Source organism: Magallana gigas, chromosome 9 (assembly GCF_963853765.1).
Source record: "Magallana gigas chromosome 9, xbMagGiga1.1, whole genome shotgun sequence".
NCBI classification, from domain to species: Eukaryota; Metazoa; Mollusca; class Bivalvia; order Ostreida; family Ostreidae; genus Magallana; species Magallana gigas.
Window position 1 is genome coordinate 26,711,883 of NC_088861.1, and position 21,737 is coordinate 26,733,619.

The 21,737-nt window shown below is 35.7% G+C and overlaps 2 protein-coding genes across 2 annotated transcripts in view; both read left to right on the top strand.

Annotated features, from left to right (window-relative positions):
- LOC105319912 (E3 ubiquitin-protein ligase TRIM71) overlaps nucleotides 1-21,737 on the top strand; it is a 241,989-nt gene that overhangs the window by 146,603 nt on the left and 73,649 nt on the right. The gene's annotated exons all lie outside the window — the stretch shown is intronic.
- Nucleotides 14,939-17,729, top strand: LOC136271270 (tripartite motif-containing protein 2-like). The gene is made up of 2 exons (XM_066070928.1): nucleotides 14,939-15,058; nucleotides 15,726-17,729. The coding sequence occupies exon 2, from the start codon at nucleotides 15,768-15,770 to the stop codon at nucleotides 17,439-17,441; it is 1,674 nt and encodes a 557-aa protein (XP_065927000.1). The 5' UTR covers nucleotides 14,939-15,058; nucleotides 15,726-15,767; the 3' UTR covers nucleotides 17,442-17,729.

A 21,737-nucleotide genomic window follows, 5' to 3' on the forward strand; every position in this document is an offset into this window, starting at 1 on the left:
GTTAAAGGTAGCAAGGGACAGTTTCGAATAAAGTACCCGTCAATGTTTTTGTAAAATTGAGAGTTGCTGTACTTGAAGGCTTATGAGTGTTGCTAAAATTCATGAAATGATTTTTAATGATTATCATTACGGTAGTTAGAGGGGTGTCTCTTGTTGAAATTGATATGCAATATGTAGGCCCCTTATCTTAGGTACATGAGAATAAGAAGTAAAATGCGAAACCTGCGGCTATGACTGTTGTGCTGACTTTATACAGTGAAATTGCAAGTTACAGACGGGAGGTAAAATAACACGAAAAGTAGGTGGATGGGACAGTGTAAACTATACACCGGTAAGTTTCTGACATGTGATAGTGCAACATGCACGCGGTACGGAAGGTCAACCTTCTGCAGGAAATTAGCTGGGGGAGGTCTAAAAAGCTGAAAAATCATGAAAAATTAGCAAAATATGAAAGGGTCAAAATCTCATAAAAACCAGTATGTAGAGAATTTTACAGGTTTTGATTAGTAATTTTTTTCAGAAATTGGTGATTGGCCTTATAAAAAGTGAATTAAAGGTATTTGTGCTGAATGGGAATTGTTACAGAGTTCCGAAGACATGCATCCCTTGGCTACAATGAATTGTTTAAAAAAAACTGTCCCCTGCCACCTAAGTGTCTATCAAGTCATGTTTGATTAATGCAGTTCTTCTTACAAGATTATGTAACATGAAGAATGTGCTTTTAAAGAAGTTATCAAAAAACAAATTTTCCCATGTGTGCCTTGTTAGATTTAGCCAAAACCGAAAGTAGAGGGAAAAACGTTCAAAATGAAAGCATGTCTCTATTGGTAGATCATAAAATATTTCCAGTTTGTAACAATAGCAATGATCTGTTAATATGAAAGACTGCTTAATACCATTATTTTTCTTGACAAAATACTGTGGTTTCATCAATTTTCGTTGAGTATCAATTTTCGTGGATTTCGTTGGTAAGATTATCATGTTCATTGAAGTGAAATTTCTACTAACAATTTGTATTGTAGGGTCATTGCTAGACACATTTTTTTGTGCGCCGTAAATTGCAGTTTTTTACTATGGGAGGAACTGTAGCTCCCAGGTCGTCCATCCGAATTTTTTCTGACCGGGAGCTAGGTCATTGCCACATATTTATGTATCCTTGAAATTGAGATTTTTACTTTATCCATGAAAATTAATACTCTCAAATATTAATGAAACCACAGTAGCTAATAAGTTAAGGTCAACTATACTGCTATGCCATCAAAACAGAAACATATTTTGTGTTGTGTGTTTTCATGATAAAATAAATGATTTTATTAAATCCTATTTCTTTATCATTATTATGCTCAAATAATTGTTCACTAGATGTTATATTCGCGGAATTTTAATTTCAGCGAATATAGGGAAAATTAACTCCGCGAGTTAATTTCCTGCTATACAGTAATAGTTTATAGCTTTAAAAATCTTACCTAAAAATTTAAGGTAAATCTGATGACAAAGTTGTTGATCACCTAGACTCTTTAAATATAATTACTGATATTAAGGTTAATATGAGATTGATTGTTTTTTTCATGGATTATTAGTTGTTTTAATGGTTTGTTTAATTGTTTGTTTATTTGTTTATTTGTAGTTATAGAAGGTCTACTCCTGGTTGGTATACATTCCTCTCAGCTCAGCGTCCAGGGAAAGGAGTTTGAATCCTTGATGGGGAAAACGATGCATCTTGTGAACAAGCAGACATCATGTCATCAAGCCATAACAGAATCCTTGACAGAGCTGAAGGTTACATGTATGTCTGGTGTTCTCTGATGCTGTAAATTGATTTCCTGTTTACACAAGATTTAACAAAACTTGGCACTCATGACTCATAATCTGTAGCCTCAGTATTGCTCTTTCAGATGAAATTTCAAACCAATGATCATCAAGCTCTGAAGGAGGGGGCGGATGAAATTATCTTGTTTGAGGGCATTCAGCATCCAAACCTGATGCAGTATCACAGAGTTAAAGTCCACAGGGAGTACCCCCCTTTTTGAAGGTACCGTTACCTACAAGTTTCTGTTCACATAATCATTGACTCTTTGTTAATACATATACTGTAAGCCGACCTCTATTTATGGTAACTTTATGTTGCGATTTTTCTGTAATAAACAAGTTTAATGTGCCTAATTTGAAGGAATTGGGCTATGAAATTATCTTGTTTGAGGGCATGCAGCATCCAAACCTGCTGCAGTATCATGGTGTTGAAATCCTCAGGGTGAGGATTTGTTACTGATATGTTGGATTCATCAGATATTTTATAGGATTTAGAATTCTGTGGGTTTTGCGAGTATCCCCCCCCCCCCCTTTTTGCAGGTACTGTTACCTACAAGTTTCTGTTCACATAATCATTGACTCTTTGTTAATACATATACTGTAAGCCGACCTCTATTTATGATAACTTTATGTTGCGATTTTTGTGTAATACTGGTAAACAAGTTCTATGTGCCTAATTTTTATGACCAGATCTTTTTAAGCCAAGAAATGTTATTAAGAGGTTAACAATACGCTTTTTGGTGAAAATATTGTCTCAAACCAAAGTCCAGAGTCTGCATAGCTCTCTCCTACCCAAGACTGCTAGAACACCTTATTCAACAAAATCTTGAATATTAACACCAAATGTGTAACGTCCACTTCAACCAATGAAAATTATTGTTTAATTTTGGTCGCTGCCTTTGTAGCAATGATATAATACTGTATGTGACGTAAACTGTGATTGGATAATCAAAGGTTGCTTCAAAGGTAAATTCTCCCACTAGCTTTACTCGCATTTGTCAATACTGTAAGAAACTATGAGTTATTTTTGTGTCACGCAACCACAGCCAGGTGGAAGAGGATCATACATATTGCCAGTGGTTTGCGACGATGTGAGAACATATTCTTGACAGTGATGTTTCTACATGCAAATTAAAGATAATTTAAAGTACATGTATCAGGATAATTATTCCATCATGATGACTTAGGTATTCTGTTCTAAAAAAAAAAAAAAAAACTCTGTCCTACTGAGGTTTTGCCTATTCATTTCACATCTACTCCCTATAAGAAGTATATTTCTGGACTAACTTGTCAATAACCTATAAAAAAGGTTAATATATTTATTCAGTACTATTATACATGTAACTTGATGGCTATGGCTTTACATTGCAGCAGAATGGATTGTATTATTATACCCCCCGCAAACGAAGTTTGGGGGGGTATATAGGAATCACCTTGTCCGTCCGTCCGTCTGTCCGTCCGTCCGTCCGTCTGTCCGTCTGTCTGTTCGATTCGTGTACGGTCCATATCTTTCTTATGGAGAAACATTAGAAGTTCTTACTTCACACAAAGATTGCTTATGACCTAAGGGTGTGTCATGACCTTGAACCAAGGTCATTCGGGCAAGGTCAAGGTCACTGGCAGAAAAAGTGCAAAATTCGTGTCCGGTCCATATCTTTCTTATGGAGAAACATTAGAAGTTCTTACTTCGCACAAAGATTGCTTATGACCTAAGGGTGTGTCATGACTTTGAACCAAGGTCATTCGGGCAAGGTCAAGGTCACCAACAGAAAAAGTGCAAAATTTGTGTCTGGTCCATATCTTTCTTATGGAGAAACATTGGAAGTTTTTACTTCACACAAAGATTGCTTATGACCTAAGGGTGTGTCATGACCTTAAACCAAGGTCATTTGGGCAAGGTCAAGGTCACTGACAAAAAAAAGTGCAAAATTCGTGTCCGGTCCATATCTTTTTGATGGAGAAACATTGGAAGTTCTTACTTCACACAAAGATTGCTTATGACCTAAGGGTGTGTCATGACCTTGACCCAAGGTCATTTGGACAAGGTCAAGGTCAATGGCAGAAAAAAGTGCAAAATTCTCGTCCCGTCCATATCTTTCTTATGGTGAAACATTGGAAGTTATCAGTTCACACAAAGATTGCTTATGAGCTAAGGGCTTGTCATGACCTTGCAGAAAAGTGTAAAACTCGTGTGCAGTCCATATCTTTCTAATGGACAAATATCGGAAGTTCTTAATTCACATCTAGAATTCTTATAACCTAAGAGTGTGTCATGACCTTGACCAAAGGTCAATTGAGGAAGTTCAAGGTCATTGTTTATAAAAAAAAATCGGGCTCAGTATACCAATAATTCAAAATGTTTATATTAAGTGGCTGCTTGACATGTGGAATTTCGTTTGATTCTAGTCATGTTTGTTAACATAAGGATGCAAATGTTATCATGCATTAACAGTTAACTTGAACTAAAATGGAATTTAAAGAATAGAAATTGGTTTGTGTACTCATATAAGCATTAACAGTTTTAAAAAATAGAGCAGTTGTTACTTATAGAAAATGGACGATGAAATAGATTCATCCAATATTTTCTATAATAGAAAAAATACATGAGTTATGATTATACCCCCCGCAAACGAAGTTTGGGGGGGTATATAGGAATCACCTTGTCCGTCTGTCCGTCCGTCTGTCTGTGCAATCGTGTCCGGTCCATATCTTTCTTATGGAGAAACATTGGAAGTTCTTACTTCACACAAAGATTGCTTATGACCTAAGGGTGTGTCATGACCTTGACCCAAGGTCATTCGGGCAAGGTCAAGGTCACTGGCAGAAAAAATACAAAATTCGTGTCCGGTCCATATCTTTCTTATGGAGAAACATTGGAAGTTCTTACTTCATACAAAGATTGCTTATGACCTAAGGGTGTGCCATGACCTTGACCCAAGGTCATTCAAGCAAGGTCAAGGTCACTGGCAGAAAACATACAAAAATTCGTGTCCGGTCCATATCTTTCTAATGGAGAAACATTGGAAGTTCTTACTTCACACAAAGATTGCTTATGACCTAAGGGTGTGTCATGACCTTGACCCAAGGTCATTAGGGCAAGGGCAAGTTCACTGGCAGAAAATGTGCAAAATTTGTGTCCGGCCCATATCTTTCTTATGGAGAAACATTGGAAGTTCTTACTTCACACAAAGATTGCTTATGACCTAAGGGTGTGTCATGACCTTGATCCAAGGTCATTTGGGCAAGGTCAAGGTCGTTGAGAAAAATAGTGCAAAATTTGTGTCCGGTCATTATCTTTCTTATGGAGAAACATTGAATGTTCTAACTTAACACAAATATTGCTTAGGACCAAAGGGTGTGTCATGACCTTGACCAAAGGTCATTTGGACAAGGTCAAGGTCACTGGCTGAAAAAGTGCAAAATTTGTGTCCGGTCATTATCTGTCTTATGGAGAAGCATTGAATGTTCTTACTTCACACAAATATTGCTTATGACCAACAGTTTTAAAAAATAGAGCAGCAGTTATTTAAAGAAAATAGACGGTGAAATAGATTCATCCAATATTTTCTATAATTGGGAAAATACACGCATTATGAATTTTATCTTAGCGGGGGGTATCAATTGTGAGCTTGCTCACAGTACCTCTAGTTTTGTGTCGGGTATGTCAGCTTACTCACTTGTTCTTCCAATATATTATAGGTCTGGATTAAATGCTGGTGTTTATGGAGTACTGTGATCATGGAACTCTGAAGGAGGCGGCTAAGATGGGTCTACCCGAACACAACATTTTTGAGTGTACACACAGGAGATTCTACTGGCCGTCAATTACCTACATGGTAGGACCTACAGGTACATGCACACATACACACAAGTCCTGACACATTCATACTAGTTGTGCCTGGTCCTTTTTTTTTTTTGTATCATCAACTTTTAAAACAGTTTGGTTTGATGTATTGGTTGGGAGGTGGGGGACGGGGACATGTAGAAATACTAGTACTAGTATTAAGTCTTAACTTTAATTTAAAGTTATTTCCTATAAGAATCTCTCTCTCTCTCTCTCTCTCTCTCTCTCTCTCTCTCTCAGTGTGTATATAGTGTAATTTGTTGTATTGATTACAATAAATTTAACATTGACCTTACAGAATTATTACATTTTTAGCTCACCTGAGCTGAAAGCTCAAGTGAGCTATTCTGATCACATTTTGTCCGTCGTCCGTCTGTCCGTCCGTCTGTCTGTCTGTCTGTCCGTCTGTCCGTCTGTCCGTCTGTAAACTTTTTACATTTTGAACTTCTTCTCTAAAACCGCTTATCCAATTTCAACCAAATTTGGCACAAAGCATCCTTATGGGAGGGCGAATATAAATTGCAGAAATAAAAGTCCGATCTGTATTCAAAGCGGAGAAAACCTTGAAACTGTAGAAAAAGGGGGGTGCATTTTTAAAAATCTTCTTCTCAAGAACTACCGAGTTAATCTTAACGTAATTTAGCATAAATCATCCTTAGGGAAAGGAAAATATAAATTGCAAAAATTATAGGCGATTTCTGTTCCAAATTTGAGATAATTGCGAAAATACTTATAAAGAATGGCTCGTTATTCCATATGCCGTAGACTGGCAATTCATTGCGATAGACTGGTCTTATGACAGGCATCGCCAGTCTACCGAAAACGAGGTTCTTTGTTTGAAGCTGGCAGTTTGTTGTGCAACAGTTCACGTGCGAATATAATCTATGAAACATGGAAATAACATTGGTGCCGATTATTGTGAAGTAAATTGAGGTTAAATATTTCAACGCGTTGTCATTTTCACTTGTGAGGGTGGTTTTAGCTTGTTTTCATTTTTTCGTTTCATTTTGCTTTTTAACTTGGGAAACAATCGCCTTGTATTTGGAACATAGACTTCGGTAAATGTTTACCTGCGAAAATGATAAAATCTGATGCATTAACAACGTACTAAAGTGCATTTCCCTCTGTTTTTATTGTTTATTAATTAATTTTCTAATTGTTCCAACAAGGATCAAACAAGTGTGTTGGTGTTAGCTTGTTCGGATTTTCGTTTCGTTTCATTATTTACGCTTTTAAACCTGGAAACTATCGTCTACAGGTATTTCGTGATTTTTACGTATCAATTCAAACAGATACTTCGGTAAATCAAACAGTTAACTGTTTACCTGCGCAAATTAAGCAAAATCTGATGTAGGGGTACTGAAATACAATTCCTTCTATCGGTAATTCGGCATTTTCTTTTGCGTAATGGTAGATTAATGCAATAGATTTTGTTGAGATGCTCGACATTTTCTCGAGTTTATTCAGTTTAAATAGAGTTTGATATCGCTGACGGAAATATGTAGGTATATACATGTATATATATATGATTCATTTCGAAAAAATAAATTGTGTTCTTTATTTGTTATAGTGCATGTTTCTTGTGTTTAATTGTTTACAATTTCTATTTACTAACCATATTTGAGTGTTAAGGTTCGAATTATAAGCAAGATACAAAGATTTGCTCACAATTCTATGTTTGTACACAGATCTTAAAAACTAAAGATTAAAAAAGTAAAAAATTTGTCAATATTTATTAAGAAAATGTTCAAAGTCTGTTCTTCCAGAAACCAACTTTAACAACTTATTGTATTGTAAACTTAATCTTTTTAGCTCACCTGAGGGTGGGGCCACAATGGGGGGGGGGGGTCGAAGTTTTACATAGGAATATATACAGTATATCTTTAAAAATCTTCTTCTCAGAAACTAATCAGTCAGGAAAGCTGACACTTGTGTGGATGCATCCTCAGGTAGTGTAGATTCATAGTTATGAAAATCATGACCCCCTGGGGTAGGGTGGGGCCACAATGGGGGATCGAAGTTTTACATAGGAATATATACAGTATATCTTTAAAAATCTGCTTCTCCGAAACAAATCAGCCAGGAAAGCTGACACTTGTGTGGATGCATCCTCAGGTAGTGTAAATTCAAAGTTGTGAAAATCATGACCCCCGGGGGTAGGGTGGGGCCACAATGGGGGATCGAAGTTTAACATATGAATAAATAGAGTAAATCTTTAAAAATCTTCTTCTCAGAAACTAATCAGCCGGCAAAGCTAAAACTTGTGTGGAAGCATCCTCAGGTAGTGTAGATTCAAAGTTGTGAAAATAATAACCCCTGGGGGAAGGTTGGGGCCACAATGGGGGATCGAAGTTTAACATATGATTATATAGAGTAAATCTTTAAAAATCTTCTTCTCAGAAACTAATTAGCCAGGAAAGCTGGCACTTGTGTGGAAGCATCCTCAAGTAGTGTAGATTCAAATTTGTGAAAATCATGACCCCTGGGGATAGGTTTGGGCCACAATGAGAGGTCGATGTTTTACATAGGAATAAACAGAGTAAATATTTAAAAATCTTCTTCTCAAAAACTAATCAGCCAGGAGAGCTGAAACTTGTGTGAAAGCATCCTCAGGTTGTGTAGATTCAAGGTTGTGAAAATCATGATCCTCAGGGGTAGGGTGGGGCCACAATGGGGGGTCAAAGTTTAACAAAGGAATATATAGGGTAAATCTTTAAAAATCTTCTCAGAAACTAATCAGCCAGATGATTCTTTATAATTATTAAGACTTTGGCCCCAGGACAATTCTTTGGCCTCACGAGAAGGTTCAGAGTTTGATGTACGTTTATATCCGATATATAAACTATTGTTAAGGATCTTTTTGAGAACTGCAATACTCAACATATGATATGATTATAAAATCATCCTGTCAGAAAGGGGACTAATGATTATAAACATATTAAGAAGATCTTCATGTATTATTGTACATTGTCCAGATAGTTTGTATTATGACTCCATTAAGCTGATTTTATCATTACCCATTGTTCCTCAGGTGAGCGATGTGGCCCATGGGCCTCTTGTTTGAATTGCCAAGCAATGGATTGATGATGTTTATATCCATTTTATTGACATTATCATTACTTTTGTTATGCAGATCCCACTACCATACTGTAAACTCACGGAGAGGGGCACCTGTCAACCCAATATCATAGTTTTTCCTCTAACAAGACTTGTAATGGGGGTGCATCTTTATCCTCAATGAACCCCAATGTAAAATAACAACATGTTGTAAGGTAAGTTTATCATATTTATTTTTATGACAATAACACTGAAAAGTAAATATGAGGGATATGCAAATTTATTATGCTGGTCAGTGTGTACGCACAAAACATTTAATGTATAAATACATGTATATGTTAATAAATATTGGTTAGAAAGTGTCAGTGTAAGCATTTTAATATATAAATACATATGAATAAATATTGATTAGAACCTGCTTGTAACTTTTTAAACCTAATTGTATTGCATATTTTTGTTACAAAAATAGCTGTAAATTCTAAATAAGTCTCTTGTTCTCATTTTAGGCTTTGAAATGTATCTACCAACAACTGTTTTAGGTTTGGTTGCTGGCATTGAACTGTGACTGCCCAAGACTGATGGGGTCTGCTGAAAACTGTAATCTCTGTAACACTGTTACATCCTTTTTGGCTGCCTCATCTTCTTTAAGTGTCTTGGGCGTCACTGTTCATGGTAACATACCAGACACTAACACCGTGAAGAGCAACTGTATGTAGAGATGAATGACCTTACATGTATACCATCTTCGCTAGCCAAGGGTTTACGATCTTCCACTCTGCTCCTTTATACAACCTTTGGCAGATTCAGCCGACAAAATCAAACTCGCGCAACGGAATCTGATTGGCTGCGAAGCGATGCGATTTCAGGAAATCAACTAATTGGCTGTTTAGTTAGTTGTGTTTTCATACAAAATTTAGATACAATCATTGTCACAATTTTTACGTGATTAATTTTAATTACATATGATATATAATTACAAATATATGGGTGTCACATTTAATGTCCAAACTGTTTCTCATAGTTTTAATTTGTACATATATTTTAATCCAAATTGGGTGTCCATAGATCTTTTTTTTAGTACCTTTAAACTCAATCAACTGGTTAGGCATTTAAATGCCCGTGCTGGTGTGGTCAGTTTGGGCGTAGCAGGCACCTGATAAGGACATGGTGTCCTGCACTAGAGTTTGTTCAACTTAAAGTAAAGTATTTACATCTGAGCATATTCTAACCAGGTTCTTTTCACTTCTGAGTTTGTTTATTGTTAGTTTTCAGTTGCAATGACAGCCAAGTTTCTTTTTGTGTTTTGTAGATTTGTTCCATAATGTTGTCTTAAACTTAACAAATTGTTTGAGTATATAAAAACTGGTAATGTTAATTAAAGTATACAAGTAAAGTATACAGCTGTAAAGTAATAAAGCTATGTAAACATTGTAAAAAATTTGTACAGTAATTGCGTGAATTGAGTGTATAAGTATACATGCTATTTGCGTAATATGTAGAATATGTGTAAAAGTATAAGTTTACATGTGAAAGTAAAACTATAGAAGTAAAAACATCAGTAAAAGTATGCATGTGTAATATAAGTAAATACATGTAAAGTAGTTGTGTAAAGTGATTTATATATATATATATATATATATATATATATATATATATATATATATATATATATATATATATATATAAACATGCATAGTATGTAACCCCAATGTATGGTATATACAGCTATGATTTGTGTATTATTTAATAGATCCCAGTTTGCAGTATCCCAGTTTGCAGTATCCCAGTATTGCAGAAACACAGTATTGCTGTTCTCCAGTATTTCCATATTCCATGCAGTACAACAGTATTTCAGGAACTCAATATTCCGTAAACCCAGTATTCCATAAACTCAGGACAATGGAACCACCCTAAATATTCAACAATACAGATTCTACAACATTTGGTCTATCATACCTGGACGGATTGTTTGGGAGCCTACCAAGGCCGCTATTACGTACCAGCAAATGATTGAACCAAACAAATTAAACATTTTCTTTCATCCCACAAGTGCATCAGAAGAGCCCTCCAAGGCCGCCATAACTGACCAGCCAATTATTGAACCCCAAAAAATTTAATATTTTCTTTGTTAAATTAAAACACAAGGTAAACAAATGTATTGTATTAAAATGTAGTAAAATACAGTTATTCTTTCTGGCAACTAGAATAGACAGTCTGTGGCACATGTAGATTTCCTTTTAAAAACAATATGGGTCACAGTATAAAATGGATTTAAGAGCATGATGTGTTCTGCGAGATACTGAGAGGAACCCAAAACCAAACAGACTGTACAAGTTAAAAATTTATCTCAACTCGGCATTTTTGCGCAACTGGCACCATTTGTTAAATAAATGTTTGTTACTATTGCGAAATAATACATTCAATTGCAACCACCAATACTGTTGCAATTGAACTAAGTTATTGATAATAGTGGCTTAAAAACAAAAACGTTGCAACATATATACATACAGGTATTTTTTTAAACAAACAAATACATTTAAAAATGATGTAAATATAATTTATTTTTAAATATTTGAAAAGTGTCCGGTACATTTAACACGGTTCAATTTATTGGCTGATATATATAGGCAGATAAACATCAGAATGTGTTTTAATTAAAACCACGAACTTTTAAAGTCAAAATTTAACCCTGTGTTCAAGCAAATGGTTTTGTATAGCCATCATAAAAACTCAAAATTGTGTATGTAGGGATGATGAAATACATCACAGATATCCTCCTTATATCTAACATGGTCTCAGAAAAAATTGCTAATGTTGCATATCCTTGTTCTTAAAAAAGTTTATGTAAAACGGAGCAACACTAGGGGAGGAGCGTGGAAATAAGATCTGGTTGCCCCCAGCACACCGTGGTGTTGTTAAGGGGTAGTCATATCTAAGGTGGAAATGATTCTATGTGATCTCAAGTGGCCAATAGTGCAAAAAAAATTAAATCATTTTATGTGTAAACTGAATTCTTAACGGCTTGAATACATGTTTTACTTTGATTTGTAATCTTCTTAATAAATGCAGCGTCTCCTGAAGAAATTAAGAAGAATAGTTTGAAAATATGGGATAAATTCCGTTCACACACCTCTGAAATTTCATTCCATACATGCAACATCCAATAATTGGTATTCAATTTTAATATGTTTTTTGTTGGAGAGGTCAAATGGATAATTTGTTTGCCCGGAAGGGTGGGGGGGGGGGGGGGGGCTCCCAAAAAATTTAATTTAATTTGCATTAGAAGCAATGATATAAAAGCTTAGTTCATTTTTTGATTTTAGAATTTGCTAATTGTATCTGCTTAGTGAATTTGAGTGTGTACGCAGAGCTACATGTACGAGTTCAATTTGTTTACTGCCTTCCGTTCCTACTCCGGGGGGGGGGGGGGGGGGGGGTAAGGACTCCCTTTCCCTGAAAAGTCCTCTATCTTTCAAGGGGTTATTGCAGTGAATATTAATCTACTAATAACTTGCTTTTCGTAACATTGAAAATACATGTAAATTATATTTCTTCATTATTCAGTATTTTATATAAATAGCGCTATCTCCGATGCACAGTATCAGTATCGTGACTTTCAATGCGTGTATACATGTCAAAACAGAATTTTACCCCAAAACATATAGATGAGAAAAATCATTTCCGAGTTCAACCTGGAGACGAAGGGTATTCTGTCTGCGACAGGGGTTGAATATAATAGATAAAATAGCATGTTTGATACCTGGCTCCTCCGTCACCAACATTTTTAAATTACTCAACTCAGTGCTTAACTCAAAAATCATGACAGATGAGTGCATACATTTGAAGTAATCTATTTCTCTAGTAAGATGAGAAAAATTAATTGGCGACGGCGATCCTAATTTCCCCAACTTTCGTAATAATACGAGGGAATATGAATGGTGATTTATTAATGTTTAATTCTAATCTAAGATTGTTATATTTATTGATAAATTGATTTAAGAAAAATTACACTAACAGTATCCTCGACTGTACGGAGAGCTACATGTACGTGTTAAATTTATTTACTATTTTTATAGCTTGACAAACAGCGCTATCCCAAACTGTACATTTCCGTTCCTACGCTGTGATCTGAATTTCAGTGGGGGGGGGGGGGGGGGGGGGGGGGGGGGGGGGGATACGGACTCCGTCTTCTAGAAAACCCATTTGTTAATCTATCTAAAATAAGCATCGGGATACCCCACTTGGCAGCAAAATCATAATTACAGGACCCCTTTTGAAAACGTTTAATTGTGGATCCAAGCGTACTCTATTGTGATACGATTCACTTCACAGTTACTTAACATCAGCTTTATATCATAAGAAAATTAAACTTTTAAAAAATGTACAACATTGCATAGAGCAGAGACATAAATAACAATGTTTTTTATGTCTGTACAGAGTAAGCCGATTTTTGTGTTAAGCATTACCCAATGGAACGGCTGTAAATTGTAAAATCCCACCGTTGACGAGGGTTTATTATAATTCTCCCATGCCAAAAGTACTGGTTAATTTTGATTGACAGGTGATTTGTTCGTGGACGTCTATTCTCGATACATGTGAACCATGCAGTTTTTAGAAATTTATCTTGATAATGAAAATGGAAACTAAAGTTATATGAAATAAAAACCGAGTGAACAATAACCATGTAAAGTAAAATGTAAAAATGTGGTTAACAAACTTCTTTCACTATAATTAATGTTGATTAGAAAATTAGAAAATATGATGATTTCTCTCTAATCTTGGGTTTGATGGCGGACGGTCAAATAGGGGAAGAGATGCAGTGGTTGATCCAGAAGGAGAGTTTGGGTTAACAAGAGTTGCAACCTCTCCTTGAAATTGGTAAAAAATAAAAGGGAAGAGAGAAAAAGAAGTAAGAGACACTGAGTGTGAATTAACATCGGCCAAAATTGTCTTATATAGGAGAATATAGGAGACTGTTTCGGCAGTGTCTGCACATGTACTAATTAGTAAAATTATTTAAAATGCTGAGTGCTAATTTTCGTTGATGGGGGAAAATTGTATTGATAGAATCACCGGCCATTAATTTACGTACATGTATATTGTAGCTAGTGATGTAAATATTTAAGAAGTCTGCTTTCTTTTTAGATATTATATGCAAGAATTGTATTTTATGGTAGAAACAAAATACAAGTAGTATCTAAATATTAAAACTACATGTTGTCCTTCTGGGTTTTTTTTAGAACTATAGTACGTTTTACTTTTCCAAAGATAACTACTCTACATGAGTATCCTGTATAACAGAATCATCTCGACTCCTCTTCCTTAAAAAGCCTAAAAAGGAAATTTTTAAAACAATTCTTCAAATGTAAAGCCTTGTAATAAGTACATACATGTAGATGGTTTAAACTAAAAAAAAAAATCAAAGAATAGAGATAGTCTTTGCGTAGTTCCAGACACATGCATGGCTATTTCGACATTGATGAGAGAACATCGTATTACTGTAATATGATAGTGTGCATTTCATGATATTGATTTATAGTTAAATAAAAATTGTAAAATTCCTATTCTGTTATGATCTACTTATAGATAAAGTATCAAACTTTGCAACATTTTTAGTGAACAATTCTAAGACTTTTCTTATACCAGAAACTTGTAAAATATTGCAATTTTTTCTCTAGATATCTTTTCTTCAAAATAATACAAAATTATTAAGCATTTATATATAAACGGGATGGCCAATATTGGAGTTAATTTCACGGTTTCATTTTACTCTTTAATGCATTGAAAACTTTAAAAGCTTCGTCACATTAACCTCCTAATCTAGTTGCAGGTCTGTAGTTCCCGTTCTCAAAAACCTGGTCGTCTATTCGATTCTTTTTTAGACCGGGGGCTACAGACGTGCAGCTACTCCTATTCGTACAAGTTTCGGGTCTTTTAGAGACTGCCCCTAAAAATCCTGCAAGTCTACATATCCTCTCCTACCAACGTGGACCCAAGACCGTGACTTGAGACAATGATGTTTTCTATATTCCAGCAAATTTCCCCGTAACCCCCACCTTTAAAAATTTTCTGGATCCGTGCCTGGGGGTGTCGATCCCCCCCCCCCTCCTTCTCCGGCCTCAGATACACTTTACGCTAGGCAAATCCCGAAACTTGACTTCTTGAGAAAAAAAAAAACTCATTAACGATTATCATTATAATATTAACAACAGGTCCCATCAAGAAAAATGTGTTTATAAAGGAAGGAGGCGACCCATTGACCTACAAATTAAGAAACCACGTGACGATTGTACAGGTAACCAGACCCGGAAGAGAAAATATCCGAATCGCCATGTTGGGAGTGTGAAGGTTTGTAGTTTGTAAAATTGTTTATGAATAAGTAAAATGATTATAAAGAAATAATAATATAGAACACCACCATAACATTGTGCACATTATTTCACTGTTTTGCCATGGGTTACCGAAGAAACTAGACCATCGCCATTGGTGTCTGACGGGGGGGAGGGGGGGGGGACCGACCAAGCAATCCTATAAACAAAAGTCGGCCAGACGGTGTCAGGAGTCCCCGAACCCTACCCCTCATAGAAAAACGTAATTTAATTCACAAAAGCAAAATTACACAAAAAATAGGGCTTGGACTCCCCCACCCAACTTGAAAAAGAAAAATCACCCCCCCCACCCCCCACCCCCCCCCCCCCCCACCCCCCAATATTGAGATTTTTAGGACCAGCTTATGAGATTGGGAGGAGACCCAGCCTGAAAAATATTCCATATAGCAATGTTACAAAAAAAGTACACTCAGACATTCAGGAAATATCTTTGTATGATACTCTTTTGGTCCCGTATACTCATATACTAAACCCATCTGTTAGTTGGGGGGGGGGGGGGCTTTCCCCATACCCATCACTGTGACTATATACACTTTTGACTTAACATACTAAAATGACATAAAATTAGTAATTTTGCTAAAACAATTTTGCTAATAATAAATGTAACTCTTCATTTGTTCTTTCAGAAATCATCTAAAAATCCAAACAAATTATCAAAGTGCCTGACCATGGACCGCCGAACTTGGGCCCAGGATGTGTTACGGTGTCATCTCTGTGAGACCCCGGGCCCCCCTATGTACTGTGACATTTGTCATATACATCTGTGTAAAGCCTGTGTAGGGGAACATCTCTCTGATGAATCCAAAGAACACAAAGTTGTGCTATTTAAAAAGAGGGGGCTAAATCCTAAATGTTCCAAACATTCCACACAATTATGTGACCTTCATTGTGAACAATGTAACATTCCTATTTGTGTGGAGTGTGTCTCCTCAGGTGAACATCTAGGACACAAACAAGTGGGCATTTTAAAAATACTAGATGCTAAGAGAGAAGCATTAAAAAAAGATCTTCAAGAATTAGAAAATACCATTTATCCTAAATACCAAGAGATTGTATCTAACATCCCAGTTCAGAAAGCTGATTTGAATAAAAACTCCAAGAAACTAACAACAGCTCTTGACAAACATGGAGAAGACTTGCACAGAGAAATAGACATTGCCATCAAGAAACTGAAATCTGACGTGGATGAAATGGAATCAAAACACCTGGTTGTCCTGAATAAGCAGGAAAATGAAATACAACGCAGTATTTCTGAAATCACACAGAGCATTGCTGATCTAAAGAAATTACTAAACTCCTATGATGTCAGCCTTGTCTCTGCCTACAAATCCAGGATTGCTGAATTCAGAAGATTGCCTCCTAAACTCTCAGTTTCTTTACCAAGATTCACCCCTCAAAAGATTAGCAAAGAACAAATTTATCAGCAGATTGGTTCTCTGTCAGCATTATCTATCAAAACAGAAGAACATGGCTACACAATGGATTCTCCTGGTGCTGAGTCCTCTCCCCCTGACAGACCACTCATTGATGTACCACGGATCATCACAGATATAAACACAGAGTATGGAGAATCTAATAGATTACGCAGTGTATCCTGTCTGAGTGATGATGAAGTGTGGACGAGTGGTCAGGACAACATGATGAGACTCTACAACCTCCACAGTAAACTAGTGAAGTCAATCCAAACCAAGTCAGGGAACAGACCAGGGGACATAGCAGTGACACAGAGTGGTGAACTAGTTTATACTGATCCCAATGATAGAACTGTGAACATAGTGAAGAATACACAGATACAGACAGTGATCAGACTACAGGGGTGGTATCCTCTCAAAGTCTGTAGTACCTCCTCTGGTGACCTCCTGGTTGTCATGATCACTGATGATAAGAAACAAGCAAAAGTTGTGCGTTATTCTGGCTCCACAGAGAAACAAACGATTCAATACAATGACAAAGGACAACCTATCTATTCATCTGATCATGAATACTCTAAATTCATCAGTGAGAACAAGAACCTAGATATCTGTGTAGCTGACACTAAAGCCAGTGCAGTAGTGGTGGTCAATCAGGCTGGGAAACTCCGATTTACTTACACTGGTCCTCCCTCTACTACCAAGGTACCATTCAGACCAGTCGGCATCACTACAGACAGCCAGAGTCGGATCCTGACAGCAGACTATACAAACCACTGTATCCACATCCTGGATCAGGATGGACAGTTCCTCCACTACATTGACAACTGTCATTTACAGAGTCCCAGTGGTTTATGTGTGGACACCAGAGACAACCTCTTTGTGGCTGAATTCTTCACAGGTAAAGTGAAGAAAATCCAATATTACATGTAAACAAATTGTGATCATCATATTACATGTCGATAGAGTGAACATCAAATATCAGTAAATAAACTGATTGTGTTTGAATGTTGTAATACATTAACATACTATCTAGAACTATATTAAAATCCATGTTTTAGCAAACCGTGATCGTTTTATATGTTGTGTTTCATCAAACTGCTGTGATTGTCACAATTCAGAGACTGTGTATTGTTCATGTACATATGATTACTTTTTACTATCTGTATATTTTACATGTAAATAAACTGGTTTTATATGTAAATAAATGTAAATAATCAGTATTTTGTTAATGTGGTTTCTTATATCATAACATTAAAGGCTGTTGACATTTGCAAACATTTCTTATTCTTAGGTATAGATAGTTCTCTAACTATAGTGAAATGAAATATGTCTGCATGTATAATTATATATAATTGATATAACTATTCAATAGATAGGAGAACTTGACCTAATTCTGGAAAGAAATGTTTACATTATCAAGTGCCTTGGGATCAATATTTCAGAATATTTAAATATTATCATGATTATAGATTTCAGACTTATTGCCGGTAATAACGGTCTTCTTGACACTGATTCAAAAATTGACACAGATGCTGGAATTTGACATTGAATACTTTAGATACAAATCTCCTAATAATTAAAATATCTTGGATACTATATTCAATTCGAAGTTAATTTACATAGGTCCCTCCTTTCTTTTGCAAAGATAAACATAATCATAATCAATGGATGAATGAATCATTGAATTTTTTAAAGTCTCAGGCGCTAAGTGTTTTAATCTGGAAAAAAAATTAATTGGGAAATAATTAACATTGCACCGTAGTCAATCCTCCCCCGTGCTCCAACCGAATTAGGATTTTGATTTGTCGATACACTACCACCTCATGTAATATATATGTTACAGGCACGTAGCATCAGCGGGGCCTGACCCCCCCCCCCCTTTTGTGCAGCAGAGATGTTTTTAAATGTTACATAAAGAAATTGAATGAACATAGAGTTGGCCCCCCACTTTTATGGGACCATGTAAAAAAATTACTTGTCCCCCCCCCCCCCCCCCCCCCACGGATATTAGGATTTCAGAAAGAACCTTTTCCTTTTTTTTTTAAGAAATAAAGAAATGAATTGATTTCTTTCTTTTCAATCCCAATCCCCTAACTTTCAATTTGCTTCTGACGCCTATGGTATTGTTTAATATATAGCTTACTTTCTCAAAGATCTGAAAAATGTAATGAAATTGTACATCAAGGCAAAATCTGTAGTAGTTTTAATATTAGTTTTCAGGTCGACAACACGAGTAGTTTGGCATTTGACCTTGTTATTATAAAATCAATAAGAGTCATTTACTCCTAAATGGGTTTCAGCGATTCAATTTTGAGGTGTAGCTAAAAAAGGATTCTAAAGATATATCATATGATATTGCCTAGTCGATTGTGATTTCCTACTTTAAGAATTGTCATCTTCTCCTTTTAAGGTACCAGTAAACTAGCTTTACGCTTGGCTAGCAAAGAATTCATTATATTTGATTGTACTACACTTGGTCTATCAATTCACTAAACAGTTTTATTTTATATGTATGAGTTATCTCCTAGATCTGCCTAAAATTTTAAGATATGATTTGTTTAAGTATAAGCTTTTATTTAGGAAGGAAAAAAGCTCAAAATTTTTAACCTTCCAAATTTAGTAAGGAAAAAAAATCCATACATTTTACCTTTTTAAATTTGGGTATTTTCCTATACTTTTACATATACATGTAAAGCTTCTCTTGTAAAGGAGACCAATACAGTATACTCAGTAACCATGGCCACGACTATCGAACTATCGAACCCTCTTAATATAACAAGCAAACTCAGCTGAAATCAAATTTGGTAGGCCCGCACAGAATTCCTGTGGTAAGAAGTCGACTCAGCACACGAGTTATGGACCTTTGATATCAGGAACAAGTCTTAGAGCTAAAGCGGAAATAAAATAGAAGTTCAGCATTTACATCTATATGTTGGGGTTGGGGTTTTTCCCATGGGGATCCAAAGGATAATTTTTTCCAGGGAAGGTCTAAAGTCTTTTTTTGGTAATTGTAATATGAATTGAATAAGTTTTAATTTCCCAAAAGGGAGGGGGGGGGGGTTGAACTCCAAACCACACATTATTATTGATATTTTAAAGTTAAGGTTGTTCCGAAAAATAAATTTCATGGAAAATGCATGCATTACACACATACTAAAAATACACATACTTTTAAAAACAGATTCTGAATTAACATCTCTCTCTCTCTCTCTCTCTCTCTCTCTCTCTCTCTCTCTCTCTCTCTCTCTCTCTCTCTGTGTGTGTGCGGTATGGAAATTTATTTACAATTACATGATTATTGATTTTTCATGATTTGGGATTTAAGGTTTTTTGTGCTTGTCAAGATTTCTGAGGATTAGTTTAGTAAATACCTTTGTGCTTAAACTACGTTCATCCACCAAAATGAAAAATGTCCAGATTATCTGTTTTGAAACGCCCCCTCTACCGCTTCAGGTTTCAATACACATCCCAAAATAGAAAGTCTACGGAGATTTTGCATTGTATCAGCCATTAATAAGCCCGGATGATAACATTGAAAAATTGTGCGAGGTGTCCCGAGTACTTTCGAATGGAGAAAAGATGAGAACATTTCCCATTAAAAATCTCCGTAAGAAACTTGTTTTCGTACCTGTAAATTTTAAAGAGTGAAATGGGATAATTTGTCAATGAAGATGTCTTGGATATTTTCCATTTCGTCGATTTCAACTGCACTTCTTTCACAGGTATGTGTATTTTAATTAAAAATCATCAAAAAGTGATAGAAGCAATAACTTGGGACAGACTATAAGTGTTTTTGCTATGAAATGTCAAGTTGCATGGAAAAAGCTATCAGCAAATTTCAGATTTTATTCAAGTTGCTTCAAAGGTCAGGTCATATACTTGATTTTTTTTCTCGCCAAACATATCAAATATTTATATTTATATGTGAATAATACCTATTCAAAATTGCCTCGAAATGTGAGAATTAACATTATTTATCTGCTTGTTGCCATAGCAACGGTTCTCAATATTGATTTATAAATTTCACAATCATTGTAGTGTGCACAGAAATGCAAGATTTGTATTTTAAATTCAAATGAAAAGAAGAAATCATAATTTGAAATTTCTGTTTAGTTACCATGGAAATACTTTTAAAACATGCATTTATAAAATATGTGGGGTTTTTTCTATTGAAAAATGACAAACTTCTTCATAATACATTCTACCCTGGAAACCCCAAATTGTTGCCATTACTTACAATTTGTTCTTAAATAAGCATAAAAATGCCATTTTATATCTTTACCCTCTGTTACCATGGCAACGGGACTGCATAACATCAAAGAAAATGTGTTTGTTTTTTATTCAAAGTCTATCAAACTGAAAAGTATGAAGAAAATCCGTGACTATGTGTGGCTGCCAATTTTTTATTGCGCAGATGCAGAAACTTTTCCAGGGGGTAGTCGGGGAGGGGGGGGGGGGGTCCAAGAGATTCCGATAATTTTATTTGTCCGGGGGGGGGGGGGGGGGAATCCCCCTCTCCCAACCCGATTCCCTCAAGATCCGCGTATGAATACACTGATTACTGTACCACCTTCCCACATACATGTATATAGTGATGACGTGTAACTTCAAGGAAACACAATCGTGAATTTTCAACTTTTTATTTTTTGGCAAGCTTATTTACCTTGTACTTGGAGAAGTGGTTGTCACGTCATTTAGGCATTTACAAGTTGTATGATAAGTATGTATGAATTGTGGGTAAAATGGAGAGTTCCCTCAATTTGATACAAAAAAAAATAAAAGCAAACAAAACAAAATCGAAACAGGCGTTTTCTTGAAGTAAATCTACATGTACGTTAGTTTAAACAACTTATCAAAAGAGGGAGCGCATCATCCCATGTGCACGAGGAATATCATTGTTTTTTTTTTTTAAATAATTAAGATCTATTTCTGAGTGTATAGCTATGTAGAACATTCATTACCAGTATTCATGTGCACATTGCATTCTTATGACTTTTCTCGCTAGTATTCATATACTTTTTCCTTTGTTCGCGACCATTTTCGGATTGCGGAAAATTCATAATCCATTCGATCTTTTGTTCACAAGAAATTCTCTCTCTCTCTCTCTCTCTCTCTCTCTCTCTCTCTCTCTCTCTCTCTCTCTCTCTCTCTCTCTCGGTATGACAATTTATTTACAATTACAGCTCAACAATTAAGAGAGCTCGATGGTCGTTGCCATTTTTAGAC